Source organism: Lynx canadensis, chromosome D3 (assembly GCF_007474595.2).
Source record: "Lynx canadensis isolate LIC74 chromosome D3, mLynCan4.pri.v2, whole genome shotgun sequence".
In the NCBI taxonomy this organism is placed as follows: Eukaryota; Metazoa; Chordata; class Mammalia; order Carnivora; family Felidae; genus Lynx; species Lynx canadensis.
The window spans coordinates 71,391,537-71,409,021 of record NC_044314.2 but is presented as its reverse complement, the minus strand read 5'-3'; the positions used below and the strand labels follow the sequence as shown (position 1 = coordinate 71,409,021).

Below are 17,485 nucleotides of genomic sequence, written 5' to 3'. Positions count from 1 at the left end.
TTCCCTGTGTGCCTGTGCTCAGCCAAGGGCATAGGCCCGGAAGCTTCTCTCTGCTGCCAAACACACATGCGCACATGCACATATACACACACACATTGGGCATACACATTCCACCTAGTGGCCTCAATAAAAGACCGTTCCTTTGGGGAAGGAGGGTTGTTAACAGAGACAATAAAATCACTATAGAAATTTTCTAGACAAATTCAGATTCTAGACTTTGATCTTAGGCCAAATAATGAAAATCGTAAATACAGATCGAGAGCCAAATTCCCCTTTTAGACAAAATGGTTTCTCCTGAAATCCAGATTGACTAATTACTCCATATAGCTAATTTGTTTTGAGTCAAGGACTCCTAGGGTCTTTGTAAAGCTCCCTTGCGTTCACTTATAATGGAGGTATGCTCACTACCTCAGAAGGCAGCCCATTTCAAAATTTTGGCAACCTGTAGAGTTAAAAAGTTCCTCCTTAAACTAAGCAAGATTGACCTCCCATAGTTTTCACCAATTTGGTCTTATATCTACCCTCTGGAGGGACACAAAATAAACTTAATCCCTCTACTAGACAGCTAATCTCTTTATATGATTCTCTTAAAAGAAATTGTGGTGACTCAGGCTACAATCCTATGAAGGATATAATAAACCCAATACCTTTCCCTCCTCCCTGCAGTGGCAGAGTAAGCCTAGTGAGTATACTTATCATGCTGGGAGAGGGGAAAATGCTCTTCCCTGGCAGGCCTTGGATGAGAGTCTGGCAAAGGGTAGTGCTGGACAGACAGGCTTTCTCAGATTTTCCTCTCTGTTATGATAACCCGCAGCCTTCTGCTGGCTAAAGTACATGTCTGGCCCCAGAGATTCTCCTCTTAGTCTGGGTCAGAGGTCCAGGGTTCTTACGTGTGCAATAGAATCCTGGGAGTTCTCTGCAGGGCCCCACCCTCCAAGATTTTGATTTAGTAGAAATGAAACAGGCCCGGTAACTCCGTATTTTAACAAGCGCTCTAGGTGCAGATGTCCTTACTACATTTGAAGAAACATCAAACTAAGTGAAGAAAAACAGAGAAGTAAAAAAAATACTGTGCATTTTGGTTTTATTTAACTGGAAAGCACACATATTCAACATTTAGCTTATTGAAGTCCTATCCATTTAAATTAAGTTATTAAATTGCATGTTACTAAATAATAAAAACACTTTCAGTCACTTATTATTCATATAATACTAATCATTAAGTCTGTCAAAATTCCCTCAGAATGAGGGAATGAACAGTCTGCAGGTTACAGACTGATAAACTGAAGTGTTTGTTGGGAAGCATTCAACGTGGGCCTTAAGAAGGGAGCCAGTCTTCTGCATTGCAGCCTATTGCCTGTCTCAGGTTGGCCAACAGAGCAGGGCATCAGGCCAGATTTGAGGAACTTTACAGGGAGAGTACACTTTGGTCCAACACTTGGCTGATCAATCTCGTGATTGAAGTTAACATAAAAATCACACCTGCATAAGCACCACCGCATACATCCATGCAAGTCTGTGGGAATTCTAATAAAGCTATAGAGGGTTCCAGTACACAGGTTACAACAAGTTACAACATTTCACAGTAGTCTAAATACCTGGGGAGTTTAGTTATGCAAAGAAAACCCTCCTTCCTTTGAGAACAACAGCTTATGTCTTTTCAAAATAGCTGCTGTGGTTCTTTTACAAATATAAAGGCTGTCTTGTCTCTAACTCAGCCTTAAAGTAATGCTATCCCAAGGCAGCCCCAGTAACCTTGTTTTCTTGTGACAAAGTGAACCCATGCTCTACTCAGTAAGTTAGCACTTAGTAAATTGACTAAAAAAGTTGAGCAACAAATTTAGTAAAAGATTTTGGTGACAGGAACTTACTTTCCTATTAAGACACTTCATGCATGTTTGTTGTAAAATAAAATTATTTTAGAATAAATGCAGTGAAGGTATCTAACTTTCATTTTCTGTCAGGGATGAAGACTTTCACTGGTTCGCTGACCTTCCTCTTCTTCCTGGAGCTCTGAGAACTTTGCTGACTGCACACAAAATTCATTCTTTGAATCTGTGAGAAATCACCAGAGAGGCACAATTCAGCAGAGATTTTGACGTCTGCACAAGGCATATACAAGACAGGTAGACCAAGCATTAATCCCTCTAGCTGCATAACGGATCCAAACCTGCTTTCCTGTGGACTGGTTTGGCCCTGCACAGAGGCCCTGCTGCCAGTATCAGAGTCTGGTATTCCAAGTTTCAGGAGCTGAGGTCCCCTGGAGGCAGCCAGTTTCAGGGACAGTTTCTTGGCTCCCTTCAGTGAATTCAGCACATCCAACTCTTAAGGGAAGAGTTGTCAAGGTGTGGGGCCAACAAGGAGCAATTAAGGGTCAGGAGAGATCTAGGGCACTGATTACTTTAGAAGCAAATATAATTGAAGTCCCAATTTCAGTTAGCAGCAACATACAGCCTTATCTTTCCTATCATATGTTCAGATTAATCAATTGGGGAGGACATGACCCTTCTTTCTGCTGGAAGAGAAGTGTATATTATTGATTAGAGGGAAGTTAATTAGTGAATCATCATGGATATATATTTTCCCATTGGGCTCGGATTTAGTAAAGATTTTAAAGCTTATTTTTGCTTAACTGAGAGAACAACTGGATGTGTTATAATCTTGCAAACACTCCCTAATGCCTGTAATTCCAAGAAACACAGAGTTTTTATATTTTCCAGCCACTAGATGGGAGGAAAGGTTTTTCAATATCCTCTCTTCTTTCTTTGGTAGGAAAATGGAATAAAACATATTTTTAAGCAAGATTTGTCAGAATATCTAATAGAGGTTTCTAACACCATCCTGTTTTCTGTTATAGATGTAAGTTTTTGTTATTATTGATATGTTACTACTATAAAATAGTAGGAGTGTCAAGAAAGCACTTAGGTACCATTTAGAACCAAAGATTGGGTCTACAAATGGCTACTTTAATTACTGTTTTTCTTTAGTTTTAGAAAGCATTTGAATTTCTGATCTCAGAAACCACAAATTCTCTTTGGCTTAAACTAAGACATCGATTGTAAAATTCTGAAAAAATAAAATGAGCAGCTCATCAAATAACTGGTTTGTTTAGATATGTAAAAGCATGAAATGGTCTGCACCAAAGGGAAAGAAATAGCAACATAAAGCACAACAACCAATTTCTTTATCCAGGAGATGAATTTGTTACAGTGTGGCTGTAAAAAAAAAAAAAAAAAAAAAAAAAAAAAAAAAAAAAAAGGACTCAGTAAAATTCAGCTTTTCTAGAAATGTTGCTTGGGTATGCTTTCCATTCCAATGAAAATTTCCTCACTTCTATCAAGTCTGGGTATACTGAGAAGAAAGGAAGATGGATATACAAATCCTCAAATGACAAGTTGGCCTGATGGTTTAATAGTATTGTTTTCTTTTTCTTCTTTACTCAAAAGTAAACCAGTTTTATTACAAGTTTCAGAACTGTATGTTTATTGCAGTGAGTTAATCAAAACATCTTTAATAATGTATACAATTTCAAGGCAACCAGTGAGGTCTGGGAACTCTCAATGGGTTTATGGAAAACTAGTGCATTCAAAAGCAAGTATGTGATCGGTCAGGGGACACTTTCTAACATAGACGAATAATCTATATTAACTGTATATAAACCAACAATTTATCCATACATTTTTCTGAGTGTATTTCAACTGGCTGAGTTTGCATATATGATGCCAAAGCCAACCAGGCAAGCAAAGGGCCAGTGACCAGGCAGCCTAGACAGATTATCTGGGTGATCTGAGCAACAATGGATGATCATCAAATGATGTCTAATGCACATCATATTATATTTAAACAGTTAGCTTTAAAATTTTTTTTAACGTTTATTTATTTTTGAGACAGAGAGAGACAGAGCATGAACGGGGGAGGGGCAGAGAGAGAGGGAGACACAGAATCGGAAACAGGCTCCAGGCTCTGAGCCATCAGCCCAGAGCCTGACGCGGGGCTCGAACTCACGGACCGCGAGATCGTGACCTGAGTCAAAGTCGGACGCTTAACCGACTGAGCCACCCAGGCGCCCCTAAACAGTTAGCTTTTAAAGTGTTTCTTTTATACAGACTAACAAGGGGCTACTATGATACACTTACCAATAGGGCCTCAGGAGTAGAGTATCTACATATATGTCTGAAAAAAGCCCTGAAGATATGCTTTGTGCTATAGGAGATTTCCCTACTTTCCATTTTTGGCTTGGTAACATGTTCTCCATTTGAGAAGCCAGAGAACAGGTTTTGCCTTAAGCACAGATAGGATAGCTAGCTGACTTGGTGGCAGTATTTGAACAGCACTGGAAAGGGTCCTTTCTTCTAAATGATTCCATTTATCATTTATTCCTTTATTCATTTACTGAAAAACAAATATTTACTTGAATGTTCTCCCAGAGTTCTGTATTTGGCCATCTTTTCTCCTTATTCTTCACATTCTGCATATGTCTCCTGGGAATCAGTCACCAATTATAAGCAAAGACCTCCACATTTATATATTCAGCCTAGATTCTCCTTTTGAACTCCAGATCCGTGTGTGTAATTAACTGCCTACTAATAGTCTCCACATGGATGTTCCAAAGAAAACTCAAATGCAATGTGTCCAAATTGGAATTCATCATCTGCCTCTCAAAGCCAACTCCGAATCTTTGTTCCCACTCTCTGTGATTCCCCTAGGGGTGTCCCATTGAAAACCCAAGATTCATCCATGGCTACTCCATCATTCTCACACTACCATCTAACTAACTGCTAATTCCTATTGATCCTACCTCCTTAACAGCTCTCAAATCCATCCATTTTTCTCTACTGCCACTGCCTCTACACTAGCCCAGGCCAACATCATCTCTCCCAAGTACTAAGTCTTGAACTCCCACTACTACTGCTTCTCCAATCCATTCTCCACTCTGGAGCCTAATTTGTCTTATATGAAATCTGACCATGTCAGTCGCTGTCATCCATCCACTAATGACTTCTCATTGTCCTCAGGATAAAGTCCAGACTCTGTGTGGCCCTTGCCTACCTCCGCAGCTTCATCTTGTCCAGACTTACTGAGAGCTACTTGCAGTTCCCCAAAAGGGCCCTGCTCACTTCGCTCTGGATTTTGCCTTTAATGCCCACTCCCATGCCCTGCTTCCCCCTTCATCACCAGGCCCAGGGTCAGCCCTGGAGTTTCTTCTGCCTACTGGCCTTCTGAGATATCTCTATGGTTGCATTCTGTTCTTACCCCTTTTGTGGCATTTACTACATAGTATTATCAGGCCTATGTATCAGTCTGCTCATCCAGAGGATAAACTCCTTGAGGTTAGTGACAGTATCTTAGTTATCTTTGTATTCCCAGTTCCTGATATCTGGTAGGTGCTCTTAAATTACTGGCTGAAAGAATGAATGCATTTTTAAGATGAATGTAAGACAAGCCCTGTGCTGGGTACTAGGACAATATCTCTAGCAATAAAAAGATGAAGACACAGACGTTTTCAAGGATCGGGTCTTATAAGGAAGAGGCATTAAGTGCATGATTATAATATAATGCAATACAATATAATAAAAAATCCATTCAATAGCCACAATAGACATCATTAATTAATTCAGCAATTATTTATTGAGTTCCAGCTCTGTGCATGGTACTGTTCTAGGTGCTTGGGACACATCAGTGAACAAAAGAGATAAAAATCCCTGCCCTATGGATTTTACAATCTAGCTGTGTTACTTTTTGGCTTCCTATTTTCCAAGGACATCTCACTGTTTTTAGGAAATAGACCAAAGTTAATATCTTGGCTTTTTTCCACACACCACCAGTGATTCTTTACATTTCTAGGGAGTGAGAGGGGTCACAGGCTGGCTATAAGACCCTGATGAAAGCTATCCCCTCTCTCCTCAGAATGCTCACACCTGCAACTCACACACTCATCCACTGTGGCAGGCCATTTGAGGGGGCACCCCCGAATATCTCTCAGTTATAATCACTACCCCCCAGGACCTGGCTCTGCCCAGCAGTACCAACCTCACCTCCCCACTTGACCTCTCACTCTCTGCCCTCAGTTTTCTCAAAGCGTACTTCTTCCTGATTCTAGACCTTTGCATATGATGTTCTTCCTGCCTAAAATGTTCTTTCCCCTCTACTTCTTTGTCTAGTTAGTTCATATTCATTCTTTAGATCTCAGATGAAAAATTATTTCCTCAAAGAAACATTCCCTACCTTAGTTCCAATTAAGTTAGGTCCCCTAATCATATGCTCTCAATAGAGTTCCAGGAGATCAGGGACATGCCTGTCTGTCTTGGTCACAACTTGTACATAGTAGGGGCTCAATATATATCTCTCGATGAATAAATAAGTGAATGAATCTTCAAAAAGTACTCTGCCTGCAGTGTAGAAAGGTACTTGAGGCATCAAGTGGATGCAGGGTGATGAGTCATACTGTGGTAGTAGTAAGGGGATAACTTGGGTGACAGTCCAAATGAAGAGAAGTCAACAGTGAGAGAAATATTTAGAAGATAGAGTCAGAAGGATGCCCAAATGGATATGACAGTAAAGAACAGGTAGGTAGGTCAATAGTGACTCCCAGTTTCTGGTTTAACTAACTTTATGGATGAAGGTACTGTTCTTTCAGGTAGAGAACAATGGCAGTTTTGAACTTGCTGAGTTTGGAGAACATGTGAAACCCCCAAGTCGACACATTGAATAGGCAGTGGTATATGGAAGCCTGGAGCTCCGGAGAGAGGTCTAGGATAAGGATGAAAACTTGAGAGTCATCAGCACATGGAGGCTAATTAATGACATGGGTGTGGAAGAGTTTGTTTATTGAGAGATCTGAGCGTGAGAAGGGAAAGGGGCCAGGACATAGCCTTAAGGAACTCCAACATTTAGAGATTCGGTGGAAGATAAGCCAAGAAAGGAGATTGAGAAAGAGAGAGATAAAAGAAGACTAGCAGGCTGTCATGTAAAGAAAGCCAAGGGAAGAGAGTTCTAAGAAAGACTGGAGAAAATAAAAGAGACAATGGTGGTGGTAAGTAGTGTCAGTTGCTGGGAGGTCAAGAAAGATGAAGACAGAAATATATATAATTAATTTAGCCACATGGAAATTACTAGGTGCATCAGATTTGTGGGGACAGAAGTCACCTTGAAGTCAGTTGAAGAGTATATAAAAAGTAAAAAAAAAAAAATTGAGACGGCAAATACACAAAATTTTATAAAAGTCAAGAGGGAGTAACCAACTCACCCTGGGAAATTTAGAAAAGTCTTCTTAGCAAAAGGGGGACATTGAGTGGGGTCTTAAATAATGAGTAGGAGTTCACCAGACTGGAGACAGTGAGGAGGTGAGGTAAGAAAGTCATTCTAGGCAGAAGATTCAGTACATTTAAAGACACTGAATCATGAAAACACATGGAAGGTATATGGGAAAGTGAGAAATGTCCCTTTATTGGCTCTTAGGGTTAAATGCTATGTATCCAATACACTCCTGTTAAAAATATAAATACTCCTGGGATTATTACTCAATATGATGTTAGTGTAAATTAACTCATCAAATGGTCTCCAAGTGGCAGCCTGCTGAAAGCAGGGCCTCACAGGCCTTGGAAAGCAGACATAAGTTTCAATATAGAAACAGCAGTTCAGGGTACAGTACTTACTTTGCATTAGGAGCTGGATCTGCGTGGGGAGCCAAGGGGGGAGGGGGCAGCCCCAGGCAACCAGGAAATATCATGAGTACTTTATGTGCCTGGGGTGAGATGAGAGTGCAGTGAATTTTGCTTACTTCAAAATTATTTGTCAGGTCAGATCTCACAAAATGTTTTCTCTTTAGAAAACCAGTCCTTACCAGTATAGATTTATAATCAAGTGTTAAGCATGGAATCTTTGGATTTGGAAGTTCCCAGATCAAGAAATTTTATGGTTCAGAGAGGGTGTGTGCCCCTATAAGTAAGTTATAGCAGTGATGTTAGTTTTGGTTCCTCTCTCTTAACACTTATCCTTTTTTTTTTTTTTTTCACAATTAAAGGTAAATCAACAACAAGTATAAAATAAATGCTATTAGCTCAAATGTAGGTCAAGTTAACATTGATGAATGAGCAGTAAGAAATTGAATGCTTAAAGAGAACACATACCTCCAACTCCAGCAGAGCTGTGAGCTCTCTTATATGTTGGGAAGTGTCTCATGTTTTATTGGAATTTGTGAATTCATTTACTTTCTTGATTTCCTAAAATTTATGACCAGGGTTCTGGACCACAGATGTCTTTATTTAGGAGGTAAATAGGTATTATCCATAGAGTCATAACCACATATTTCCATTAATATCCAAAAGTTATTATATCAGTTCTCCCTTTCTCCATATTTTCTAAAGCATCATATGGCTTTAAGAGCTCTAGGATTAATTCAGTTATTCAATAAACATTTTGGGGTACCTTCTCTGTGCCAGATATAATGTGCTAAGCACTAACAGTACAAAGCTGCTCAAGACATACTACATGTGTGTAGGTCTGGTAGGGGGAAACAAACTGGCTACAGATGAAATGATAGTCATGTGTAGGGTACAGCAGATGTTCCAAAAAGATCTTATTAGCTCTTCCTGAGGAAGCTTGGCAAGGCTTCAAAAAGGATGCAGAGCTTGCACTAAATAGTGCAAGATGAAGAGAAATTCACCAGGCAAATGGCATTAGAAATTGAGTTTGCAGGGAGACTATTCTAGACAAAAGGAGCCCAAGTCCAGGTATATAAAGCAGAATATTTTGGAGAACTGGGATAGTTCAGTGCAACTAATATAAAGGGGATAGTGTGGTGGGCTGGGTCAGACAACGTCCTTCTCTGAAGTTTGGACTTCGTACTGTAATGGACCACCATCAAAAGTTTCTAAAAGCAGATTTGTTTTAGAAAGATTCCTGTGGCAGTAGTGTGAATGTTAGACTGGAGAGGAATAAGACAAGGAGCAATGAGGCTACTTCAGAAGAGAACCGATCTGGGCAAAAACAAGAGCAACAAGGAAGTTAGAGAGGAGAGGACTAATAAGGCAGAGGGCTGAGGAGAGAGAACAAATGCCTGAACCCAAACCTTAATATGACTTAATCATTCACTGAAACAAACACAGGGAATGCAAATAAAGGAGTAAAAAATGACAAAAATTACGTAAGTTTCTGGTAATGGCATTGACCAAGATAGGAAATAGAGGAAGCTCAGGGGGTAAGTTGTGGGAGCATGGTGGGGAGGATGGATGGAGAAATAATTGACTCTGTTTTCAAGATTCTGAAATTGGAAGTGAGATATCCAAATGAAGATGTTCACCAGGCCATTGATGATGTGATCTGGAGCTCAGGATGGAGGAAACTGCATTAAGAGCACATACAGAAAGATGTATTCACTATGGACAAAAGATGGGATATTACTTGGGTTGTCTGGGTAGCTCAGTTGGTTAAGCATCAGACATTTGATCTCAGCTCAGATCTTGATCTCAGGGTCTTGATCTGAGGGTCATGAGTTCAAGCCCCACATTGGGCTACATGCTGGGCATGGAGCCTACTTAAAACAAACAAACAAAAAGATGGGATATTACTTGAGGTCTGAAAGGAAGGAGGTAAAAGTAGATATAGATATGTGTACATTTTTTAATATAGGGGAATGAAGTTGAATTATCCATATTTGATGGCCATAATTATTTTTACAGAGTTGAATTTAGGTTATCCACTTACAAAGGGAAGGAATTGATTTTGGGTGGTGCTTAAGACACTTAAGTGGTGAAAGTCTGAACAATGAGAAAGGCAGCCAATGATAGACATTTAAAACTAATGTTAATTGTTGCTTAGGTTCTGGATGGTTTTAAGCTATATCACCTTAAAATTAAAATATGTAAGTTTAACATATTAAATTTTTGCTTTTTTTACAAACATTTGAATGCTTACCATAGACCATATACTGTGCTAAAAGCATCACAAATATGATCTCATTTATTCCTTATGATAACTGTATGAGTGCAGGGAGGGGTTTTTATTCCTCTTTTACAGATGTGGAAACTGAGCTCAGAGAAGCAAAATGACTTGTTCAGTTCACACAGTAAGTGGAAGTCTTGAACCCAGGTCTCCTGATTTCAAATTTAGTGCTCCTTATAATTTATGTTTTCATCCCAAAGGGGAAAGTGAAAGTAGGAAATTGCAGGAGATTTCTATGTAGGGTTCAAATCCTTCTATTTTGGGTCATAACCTAACAGGATCTCAAACTAAACACAGCCAAAGCTGAGTTCACTATTTTTCCTTTGTAACCAATTTTTCCTCATGACTTTTCAATTTCTATTAATCACCATTTCCCAGTCATCAAAGGTGGAAAACATAGTCACCTTACATTCTTCTCTCATCTAATGCCTACACAGAATTCTTGTAATGAGTAAATGGAATAGCACAGATAGAGCACCTGATATAGCAAGGCATATGCACAAGTCATTCAGTGACTGACAGCTGTTACCATTTCTACTGCCACAGGCATCCTCTACTCCAGCCAAACTGGATTGTTGTAGTCGGCTGAAAAATGAGCTGCCAAAAGATATTCCATGTCCTAATCCCTAGAACCCATGAATGTTACCTTATATGGCAAAATGTGGGGGGGCAGGGATACTTGCAGGTATGATTAATGGTTGTGTGATGGAGAGGTTATCCTGGATTACCTGGGTAGACCCTGCATATAATCACATGTATCCTTTTTATGTTTTTATTTTTTTAATGTGTACTTATTTTTGAAGAAGAGCGAGACAGAGTGGGAGCAGGGGAGGGACAGAGAGAGAGGGAGCCACAGAATCCAAAGCAGGCTCTAGGCTCTGAGCTGTCAGCACAGAGCCTGACGTGGGGCTCGAACTCACAAGCCACAAAATCATGACCTGAGCGAAAGCTGGACACTCAACTCACTGAGTCTCCCAGGCCCCCTAATCACATGTATCCTTATAAGAGAGAAGCAGAGGGAAATTTGAACACAGACAAAGAAGACAACATGACCACCTAAGCAGAGACTGGAGTGATGTGGCCATAAGCCAACGAATGCCAGCAGCCACCAGAAGCTAGAAGAGGCAAAGAACAGAATTTCCCCTAGAGCCTCCAGAGGGAATTTGGATCTGCCTACACCTTGATGTCAGCCCAATGACTCTGGCCTCTAGTGAAAGAATAGATTTCTAATGTTTTAAGCCACCAAATTTGTGGTAATTTGTTACAGCAGCCTTCTAAAACTAATACAGTTATATTCTCCAAACATATCTCATTCTTTTCCCTCTTCACTATTTCCTGAATTTCAGAAAATGGAAATCTTCTATGACTTATTTTCTGTTAAATTTTGAATAATTCCTTCAAGGTTAATCTCTAACTGTTAATCTCTAATGGTAGAGGTAGGTAGCAAAAGAATTATTGATACCTACTGTGTGAAAGACATTGAGTAAGGCATTGCACTGCAGAGAGTATAAAACCGTAATATTAATGCAAAAGAATTCCCAAAGAAATTAAACCCAGACCCACATAAAGGACAAATTGTTTACAAACATTTATGCTGTCAGAAAAACACAATTACAAAAACATAATTTGGGGATTTGCTACCTACCTCTACTGTTAGAGAATAACTGTTCAATTACACAGTTATTCATACATCCTAAAGCCGCACTGTTACAGTAGCCATTAGTCAAATGTAACCATTTAAATTAATTAAGTTTAAATCACTCAATATTAAATAAAATTTAAAATTCACTTCCTCAGTTGTATTAGCCACACTTCAAGTTCACATATTAGACGTCACAGATAAAGAACATTTTCATCAACTTTCACAAAAAGTAAGACAAACCTCTTTACAGTGGCAATCTGGATATAATCCAAGTAAATAGAAAGTTTCCTAGGGACCATGGTGATAATGGAAATACAGAAACTAAAAATAATTTTTCTTCAAAATGCAAAGACAGGGGCGCCTGGGTGGCGCAGTCGGTTAAGCGTCCAACTTCAGCCAGGTCACGATCTCGCGGTCCGGGAGTTCGAGCCCCGCGTCAGGCTCTGGGCTGATGGCTCAGAGCCTGGAGCCTGTTTCTGATTCTGTGTCTCCCTCTCTCTCTCTCTGCCCCTCCCCCGTTCATGCTCTGTCTCTCTCTGTCCCAAAAATAAATAAATGTTGAAAAAAAAAATTAAAAAAAAAAAATGCAAAGACATTTTTTCAAAATGGCAATTTTCCCAAGATTATTTGATCAAGTTAGTGTAATCCCAATCAAAATTCCAATAGTATGTCTGTTGGAACTTAGTAAACTGATTCTAATAGTCACCTAGAAGAGAAAATGTACAGAAAAATCTTTAAAAAAAGAACTATGGGAGGAAAGGAGTTGCCCTTCCAGATAGCAAAACATAATACAAAGAGTAATTAAAACATAATGGTAATAACTTAGAAGTAGGTATATGGATCAGTGATATTGAATAAGAAGTCTAAAAACAAACCTATGTATGTATGGGGCTTTAATCTATGATAAAAGTGGCATTCAAATTAGCAGGAAAGGAAAGACAATTCAAGTAATGCCAACACAATGGGAAAATGTTCTCATATCAGAAAAAAAAATTCCAGCTAGTTTAAGAAGCCTGATGAAAAAGCAAAACCATAAACTTATTAGCTTATAACTTTAGCACTGGAAAGGCCTTCTCAATCAAGATACAAAATGACAAAACCATGGAAAGACATCCCATGTTTCTAAATTGGAAGATGTAATACTGTTAAGATGTCAATACTACCCAAAGACATCTACAGATTCTGTACAATCTCTGTGAAAATCCTAATGACATTTTTGCGTGTGTGTGGAAATAGAAAATCCACTCATAAATTCATATGGAATTTCAAAGGCTCCCAAAATGCCAAAACAATCTTGAAAAAGAAAAACAAAGTTGGAGGCCTCATACTTCAGATTTCAAAACTTATTACAAAACTGCAGCAATCAAAACATGTACTGGCATAAAGACAGACGTATCAGCCAAGGAATAGAATGGAAAGCCTAGAAATCAATCTTCACCTATATGACCAAATGATTTTCAACAAGGGCGTCAAGAGCATTCAATGGGGAAAATAAAGTCAACAAATGGTGTTGAGAAAACTGAATATCTGCATGCAGAAGAATGCAGCTGGATCCTTACACCACGTACAAAAATTACTCAAAATGGAGTGAAGAGGGGCACCTGGCTGGCTCAATCAGTAAAGTATGTGGCTCTTGGTCTCGAGTTTGTGAGTTCAAATTCCACAATGGAGGTACAGTTTACTCAAAAAGTAATAAATAATTTTTTTAAAAAAAGAAAAGCTAAAAAAAGAGGATTGAAGATCTAAACATAAAAGTTAAAACCACAAAACTCACAGAAGAAAACATAGAGGGAAGCTCATATCATTATATTTGGCAAAATTCTCTTAAGATATTTTTTAGACACCAAAACAGAGACAACAGAAGAAAAAAACAGCAGTGCTGAGTGGCTCAGTTGGTTAAGCGTCTGACTTCAGCTCAGGTCATAACCTCACGGTTCCTTGAGTTCAAGCCCTGCACTGGGCTCTGCGCTGACAGCTTACAGCCTGGAGCCTGCTTTGGATTGTGTGTCTCCCTCTCTCTCTCTGCTCCTCCCAACTCATGCTGTCTCTCTCTCAAAAATAAATAAACTTAAAAAAAATTTAAAAAGAAGAAAAAATAGATAAATTGGCTTTATCAAATTTAAATTGTGCCTCAAAGAATGCTACCAAGAGAGTGACTAGACAACCCGTGGAATAAGAGAACGTATTTGTAAATCATTATATCTGATAAGAGATTAATATACAGAATATATAAAGAACTTCTATAATTCAACAACAAACAACCTGATTAAAAACCAGGTGAAGGACTTGAATCAGCATTTCTCCAAAAAAGATATGCAAGTGGCCAATAAGCAAATGAAAAGATTTTCAACATCACTAATTATTAGAGAAATGCAAATCAAAACCACAATGAGATATTACTTCATACCCATTAGGACGGCTATTATTTTTTGAAAAACCAAACAGAAAGTAAAGTTTTTAGGGATGACATGGAGAAATTGGAACTCTTGTGCATTGGTGGGGGGAATGTAGAATGGTATAGCTGCTATGGAAAATAGTATGGCAGTTTCTCATAAAATTTAAGATAGAATTAATATATGATCCAGCAATTTCACTTTTAGGTGTATACCCAAAAGAACTGGAAGCAGGAACTTGAACAGATATTTGTATACCCATGTCAATAGGAGCATAATTCACAACAGCCAAAATGTAGAAGCAACCCAAATGTCCATCAATGGATGAATACAAAAACAAAATGTAATATACACATGCAATGGAATATTAATGTCATAAAATCAAAGAAAATTCTGACACATGCGACAACGTGGATGAACCTTGAAGACATGATGTTAAGTGAATAAATAAGCCAGTCACAAAAGGATAACTATTGTATGATTTCACTTATATGAGGTACCTAGTCAAATTTAAAGAGGCAGAAAGTAGAATGTGGTCACCAAGGGCTAAGGAGAGATATAGAGAGTTATTATTTAATAGGTATAGAGCTTCAGTTGGGGAAGATAAAACAGTTCTGGAGATTGACAGTGGTGATGGTTGCACAACAATGGGAAAGAACTTAATGCCACTCAACTGTACATTAAAAATAGTTAAGGGGAGCCTGGGTTGCTCAGTTGGTTGAGCATCTGACTCTTGATTTCAGCTCAGGTCATGATCCCAGGGCTGTGGGATCAAGCCCCACATTGGGCTCCATGCTGAGCATGGAGTCTGCTTAAGATTCTCTCTTTCTCCCTCTGCCCCTCTCTCCCATTCATGTGCACACTCTCTAAAATAAAATAAAATAAAATAAAATAGTTAAAATGATAAATAAATTTTATGTTATATATATTTTTCCACAATTTTTAAAAGTGGCACTTCTCTTAAATTCAAGATGATTTAAATTAAAGAGGACAGGGGCACCTGGATGGCTCAGTCGGTTAAGCATCCGACATCATCTCAGGTCATGATCTCACAGTCCATGAGTTCAAGCCCCATGTTGCACTCTGTACCAACAGCTCAGAGACTGGAGCCTGCTTCGGATTCTGTGTCTCCCTCTCTGTGCCCCTCCCCACTCACATGCTCACTCTCTCTCTCTCTCTCTCTCTCTCTAAATAAATAAATAAACATTGAAAAGAATTTTTAAAAAAAGATAACAATCTGAAAGATCTATGAAAACTTCAGATGACATATCCTCTGAACCCTAGGAAACTACTCTAGAGAAACATTTCCAATATGCCCATACAGAGAGACATTCCCTGAAACAATGTTCCTAAGGAAAAGTAAAAACAATCTAAATGTTCCAGTAATAGCAGAAAATTAAAATAAACCATATCATTTTACAACGAAGGAATACTATGCAGTAGTTAAAAAAAAAAGAATGTGGTTAATCTAAATATATTGAAAAGGAAAAATCTCTAAGAAGTGAAAAAAATAAAGCTTTAGAAAAAGACAGTATTATCCCATTTATGCTTTTTAAATGTCCACAAATCAAATATATGCACATTTATATGTATGTATATGTATATACACTATATATACACATGTATTTCTATACATTTATAAAGTGATGTCCAATAGAAAAAGAATGGGGGCACCTGGCTGGCTCAGTAAGAGGAGCATGCAACTCTTGATCTGAGGGTTTTGAGTTCAAGCCCCATGTTGGGTATAGAGATTATTATAAAAAAATAAACTTAAAAAAAAAAAGAATGTAAGAAACTATTACAAGCCACATACATAACTTTAAATTTTCTAGTAGATATATTTTAAAAAGTAAAAAGAAAAACAAAACAAAAAAACAAAAAGTAAAAAGAAACAGATGAAATTAAATTTTATTTTATTATTATTTAATGTTTATTTATTTTTTTTTTTTTGAGAGAGAGAGGCAGAGAGAGAGAAAGAGAGGCAGAGAGAGAGGGAGATGAGAATTGGAGCAGGCTCCAGGCTCTGAGCTGTTAGCAGCAGGGCTCGGACTCACTATGAGATCATGACCTGAGCTGAAGTTGGACATTTAACCAACTGAGCCACACAGGCACCCCAATGAAATTAAATTTGAATTGTTTTTACTTAATCCAACATATTGAAAATACTATCATTTCAATATGTAATCAATGAAAAATTATTGGGATATTTTACATTCTTTTCATTTTATACTGTCATCACCATCCAGTATATACTTTACACTTACAGCACATCTCAATTCAAATAATGTAGCTAATAGCTACCATATTGGACAGCACATCTTATGTCTGTGTGTGTGTGTATGTGTGTGTGTGTGTGTGTGTGCATGTGTGTATTTTAAATACAAAGTCAAAGGCATGGAATATCTTTATGAGTAGTTTTTGAATTATCTATGAGAATGTATTCATGTGTGACTTATATAAAGTTATATTAAAAATAAGAAGTTTCATATTAATTTCCTTATTAATTTTGTTAAAATATGTCTTTTTAATTACTTGATATGTTTATAATCAACATGCTTATTATTTCCTCTTTTGCTTTCCTTTATTTCAATATGATGAAAGTTTCATTATGAAACTATTTTTGTTTGTAAACTAGAAAGGTAATAAAGGAACGTAAAATAGACTACAAACAAAATAAAGAATATAAGCATAACTTTCATAATTTTTTATATTACATGGTATAATCATAATATTTTGGATATATTAATAGTGTATTATTAAATTTAAAAAAGAACATAAAAATCTTCCAGTTTATTTGATTTACCTTTATAAATTACAAAATATTCTAAAATTTTATTAGATACTTTTCAATAGAAGAGTATCAGTTACTTTCTTACTTCCAAATGTCTGAGTAATTAGCTATTAATTCTGTGGTAGCTAAAGGTAGACATTTAAAACACACAAACAGGGATGTCTGGATGGCTCAGTCAGCAGGGCATGGGACTCTTGAACTTGGGGTCACAAATTTGAGCCCCACTTTGGGGGTAGAGTGCTTTTAAAAAAACACAACACATATAAACACATTCAAGCACATACTTGAAGTAATTATAAAAATGAAGAAGTTGTTTCTTGGTTTGTGGCATGTAGGAGGAAACCTACAGGCAATGACATGATGGTGCTATTAGATGTACTAAATTTGACATGGGTTTGCTGATTCTTCAAAAAAGAGATGAAGAGATAATAGATACAGAATTGGAAATGTGATACCTTGCTTCTTATAGATTTGCTATGTAGGTCATTTGCTTGAATCTGAGTGTCTATAAAGTGCTTTAGCAGGTGTTGAAAGTACAGAAATGACTGTAGAGATAGGTCTCATCAAATGTACAGAAAAAGACCACTCTGGTATGAAGACTGTCTGAAATGGAAGGTCTCTATAGGTGTGATATCCAAATCTCGGTTTATAACTGCCTAATCTCATTGGCAGGAAGGAAAGAATAAAGTTGACAGCACTTAGGGACTCTGTCCCCTA

The 17,485-nt window shown here is 37.8% G+C and overlaps 1 protein-coding gene across 1 annotated transcript in view; it reads right to left on the bottom strand.

The window, feature by feature from the left end:
- Positions 1-1,067: 1,067 nt before the first annotated feature.
- HORMAD2 (HORMA domain containing 2) overlaps positions 1,068-17,485 on the bottom strand; it is an 83,730-nt gene continuing 67,312 nt past the window's right edge. Inside the window, exon 11 of the mRNA XM_030336852.1 lies at positions 1,068-2,055. Coding sequence (XP_030192712.1) covers positions 1,951-2,055 — 105 coding nt within the window. The 3' untranslated portion in view covers positions 1,068-1,950. The remainder of the gene's footprint in view (positions 2,056-17,485) is intronic.